Source organism: Trachymyrmex septentrionalis, unplaced genomic scaffold, assembly GCF_001594115.1.
Source record: "Trachymyrmex septentrionalis isolate Tsep2-gDNA-1 unplaced genomic scaffold, Tsep1.0 scaffold2, whole genome shotgun sequence".
NCBI lineage: Eukaryota > Metazoa > Arthropoda > Insecta > Hymenoptera > Formicidae > Trachymyrmex > Trachymyrmex septentrionalis.
Window position 1 is genome coordinate 64595 of NW_017305179.1, and position 4864 is coordinate 69458.

At 30.5% G+C, this 4864-nt stretch overlaps 1 protein-coding gene across 1 annotated transcript in view; it reads right to left on the reverse strand.

Moving 5' to 3' along the window:
• Positions 1 to 4864, reverse strand: part of LOC108747305 (phospholipase B1, membrane-associated-like) — a 20818-nt gene that overhangs the window by 13506 nt on the left and 2448 nt on the right. Inside the window, exon 2 of the mRNA XM_018484696.1 lies at positions 1357 to 1466. Within this exon, the coding sequence (XP_018340198.1) occupies positions 1357 to 1466 (110 nt within the window). The remainder of the gene's footprint in view (positions 1 to 1356; positions 1467 to 4864) is intronic.

Sequence of the window (4864 nt, forward strand, 5' to 3'; positions counted from 1 at the left end):
CTTAAGTTTTAATTTAATGCAACAGCGTCCCCCCTTCCCTCTCTAAGAAGCTCCTACTTTATGCTTTTTTCCTTTTTTTAAAAAAATTTTTTTTTGTTCTGATGTATTTTTTCTGTTCTGATGCATTCCTGTTCGAAACTCTGATTAGCCAAAACGCTTAATTCGCCGTCACCCGTCGTAGTTAATGTGAGCCCACAAAATTCTTCCATTTCTCTTTGTCGTTTCGGTGCAGCGAGGCGAGGCGCGACGCATTGGTAAATTTCGCGTTTCGACCCAGCCGCCGGCAAAGAGATGAAAGTGGTTCGCGAGTTTTCAACAGGCCTGTCTAAACGCAAAATGGTACAAAAACGTTTATAACAATAACTAGTAGTAGTACAATAACTATTTGATTGACAACTGCAAATTGGCGCTAGCTTTTTATATCGGATCTTTTTTTTTTGTGCGAATGGCATATATTATATATTTGGCATTTTTTTTCTCTTTTTTTTGTTAAATCAATCTGCGATGGTATAAACGCGAGTATTAATTTTCTTTTTTATAGAACTTTATATTATAATTACTTATATCCATAATGATTAGTATTTTCAGTTTAATTCCTGTTCCTTATTTTCACTCCTGTTCCTTATTTTATATTATTTTTCTTTCTTTTTAAATAATAATATTTATATTATATATACCATTCCAGATATAAGTAATTATATAACTTTATGAAAAAGTAAATTAATACTCGTTTTTATCATCGCAGATTAATTTAATAAGAAAAGATAAAAAAACAACGCCAAGTATATTTGCAAAAAGAAGATTCGATATAAAAAGCTAACGCTAATTTGCAATCGTCGCCCAAAAAAAGTTATTGTATTTATGCCATTTACACTTTACATAGGCCTGACCAAAAAGTTTGGGAGTGGAAATGCTTCCACCTCTCCGCCGCCATCACGGATGCATTTTCACCTTTGCTGAAACATTTTCACCTCTCGGTTGCTTTGATAGAACAAAACGGTACGGCGAAGAGGTGGAAGCAGTAATTGATCAACTGAGAAGGCGAAATGGTGGAAACGTTTCGACACACCAGCCGAGTTTTAGACATAGGACTGCGTTAATACATACGTCAGCATAAAAAAAAGATTTTGATGAGATTTATTTACAACGAAATCTTGAAACGTCACCTCGTTGTAAATAGAGACATGTTCATATATTTTGTAGAATATCGTAATTATCGATAAAAAGAAAGAGAAGAAAGTGAGAGAGAGAGAGAGAGAGAGAGAGAGAGAGAGAGACATATAAAAAATAATTATTAATTTTAAAGCATTACACTTTCAAAATTTTTTTATTAATTTTAATTACACATAGCTGTACCTGCCAAGATGCACGTTGCAAGGAAACGGGACATCATCAGAAATTATCGATTGCTTTCGTATGCCACCATACTGTGCCGGATATAAAATTCCCATTTTGTCAATTTTATCCTAAAAAAAATTATGTGATTTGAATAATTCACACTTCCATGTTTATATTATATTTTACGCGAAAGTGTTCATATAAGTTCATATAATTTTATTGTATTTAAATGTATTTTTATTAACCTTCGGATAGTGGACGTCGTGATATTCGCACGTACAGCGGACGCAGAATCAAAAGCGACCCAAAAATGAAATTGTTTTAAAACGTTTGAAAAGCAGTTTTTTATTACAATATGTAGTAAATTATTTCAAATATGTAGAAGGAGAAATAAAAACACATATTTATCATAGAAACAAATATTCATTTATTGATTTTCTTTGCAGTTAAACGCGAGATCCTGCGTCCGCCGGCGGAAAGTTAAATCAAATTAAAACCAATATTTGCTAGAGCATAATAACACTGACAAAGTGGAATGTTTCGGGACAGAGCGTAAAAAGTATTTATGTATTGTTACGTCCGGGAACGATCGAGCTTGCGTTTCCACATATCCGCGCTTATGTGCTTTCAGACCCGCAGCAATATTGAAACACTTATATAAAAAAACGAAATGACGCTAACCCGTACACCCGTATCCGTATTTTATAATTAATCGTACTTTTTTATAAAATACACAGGCAAACGATTATAGTTTATAATTTCTCTTTTAATAAAGAACTATGCAGCTATTTTAATGCCACTCTAATCAGAATAGATAATTACGTGAAATTCTTCATTAAAATAATATTTGTCATTAGATGCTTGCTTTGATAATTTAAGTTTGCGCAATTTGCAAATACGATTTACCATTTGATTATCGCAACTTAACTTTAATTCTTTGCAAGTATACATACATATATATATAAAGCATTATCTTAGTATTAAGAACATATTCTTGAGACATATAAGTCTTTCGCCTGCGATATTTCTGACAAAACATTTCAATCGATGTCGATTAGCGCATTTTGTATTCGACAGGTATTTACGCTCCTGTTCTCATCAGTTTCTACTTCTCCTCAAGTAACCGCACCACAACAGTATTATCAAAGGGATTATATGTTCAAGCCGATTATATGCAGAACGATGTTTGTACGTTTGCAAGAGCTTGTTAACACTAAGCTTTGTAAGCACTGTGTATTATTAGTACTATACGGAACTGTCGCGTCGCGATTGAAACTCTGACTTATATATGTATACATAATCTCTGTCGCAATTATAACAGCGTGCAGCGGCCTAGTATATTCTTTTTATGCTAATCTACAATCGAATATGGCTTGTTTGTCAAGCTTTTAAAACATCAATGATTTTCTGTTATTATAATATTTTTTCACGATACTATTATAATATGTTTTAGTTAACTTATATTTTGGAATAATTTATTAATTATTAATATTTTTAACATTAAAATGTAAGTGTTTAATTTTACTATGAATTCCTAATATCTGTTATGTATTGAATTTAAATAAAGGAAAGACATTTACTTTCCATCTTTTTTATTTCGAAATATAGATTTGAAGTTTGGAAAATAGAAAGTGTTGAAAGTGTAATGTCGCATAGTTTATAACAATTCAAATGTGTTTTAAAAAAATACATTATGTGATAGAAGTGCGGGTCACAAAACCGATGAAACAAAATATTTCGACCTTTCTCCTCAATTAACTTTTTTTTCGAATTACGTTAAGTTAAATATTAATTTTTAATTGATAATCTTTTTTTAATAATTTATTGCACAGATATTACAGTACTCGAATTTCTATATCATGTTACAAAATATGTAATAATTTTCATAGATGATTGTAAACATTTCTGTGAAATTGCAAAGAGAGTATTCTGTTTCATATGAATAATCGCGTTATATTCGCACGTGAAAATAATATTTTATCAATTTGTGTGCGCGCGCGCGCGCGTGTGTGTGTGTGTGTGTGTATGAAACGAATACAAAGCATGATTTTTGACGGATTTGAGTGGCCGTATTTGAACACTGCATAAAAGCCATTGAACATTGATTCTATTTGATAAAATGGAAAAAGATATATAAAGCATATACTTCAAAGTATAAAATACACATTTTTTCCAATAATAAAATGTATTGAAAACTTGGCAATTTAATCCGTTCTCCTGCAATTTCTTCTGACGTTTAAGTCGATGTTGATTAGCGCATTCGATTAGAACATTCGACACGTATCACTCTTGCTTTCTTCTTGCTTTGCTTACATTCCACTGCGTCGCGTAATGACGTATATACTGATATTATATGTATATATAATTTAGCATGCTTACACTATCATAAGATTGTTCATATTAAACACACAATTTCACATGAAGCTATGCATACATCAGAGCGCACCAAGTGTGTCCAATCAATATTTGCTTCGCAAATCACGTACGATTTCTCGTATAATACGGATGCGTATGGTGGCCTCCTGCATACTAAAATATTTTCGGTAATCTTCTTGCTTGATAAAATACCTTTGCTTGTCAGCTAGACTAACAGAATTTGTGAACAATTGCAAGACCGCTCTCACTTCCGTTTACACAAAATTAACATTACTGGAAATAAATTTCTTTTCTCACATGACTGTGCTATATATACTTACATATTTATACATTTCGAATAACTTTAATGTTTTTTTATTTGTACAAAATTTTCTCTTTTTTGCATAATACGCAATTATTTTATTATAAGTGGAATATCAAATAAGAGAAAGAATCCTATTTTTAATTAAAGTAAATTTTATATATTTAGTATATATATTTAATAATAGTTATATGCAAGTTTTTAAATACATTTTCCAATTCTATAAAAAAAATTATTTTATTAATATAAAAATGCGTGTTATAATTAATTTTAAAAAATGACTTGAAAGAAAGAAGAAAGTAGGACAACGGTAATGATGCGTGCAATATTCGAGGCTTTAAGATTTTCGTCTTGCTTTGAAATCAAGATGATAGATATTGATTTAATAAATTTAGATATGAGACAATATTGCCTTTTTAAGATCAATATTCTCTGAGTGACATGTAAAAAAACCCATCGGAGCCTACATCAGCTGTTTAAATGCACAGAAAATTCTTTATTTTCCACATGTGAATGTAACAATACGAATAAAATAAACGTTTCGACCCTTCAATTCGGGTCCTTATCAATATAAATTATAAACTTAATAAGAAATTACATAAGTAACGCAAATTCCAGATTGATGATTCCCGACAATTTAATTCGTTCTTCTTTCAAATGTCAAATTAGCTATGTAATGAGTAGCTCAATGATTATCAAAATATTAACTTATACAAACATAATATAAAAATTTACATAAAGCAAAACCGAAGTCATACACATTGTTCCCAACCGGAAAGTAAAATGTGTACATTTTTAAATCATATAATCCGATTATGTATATATACAATATGTATATATATATATATA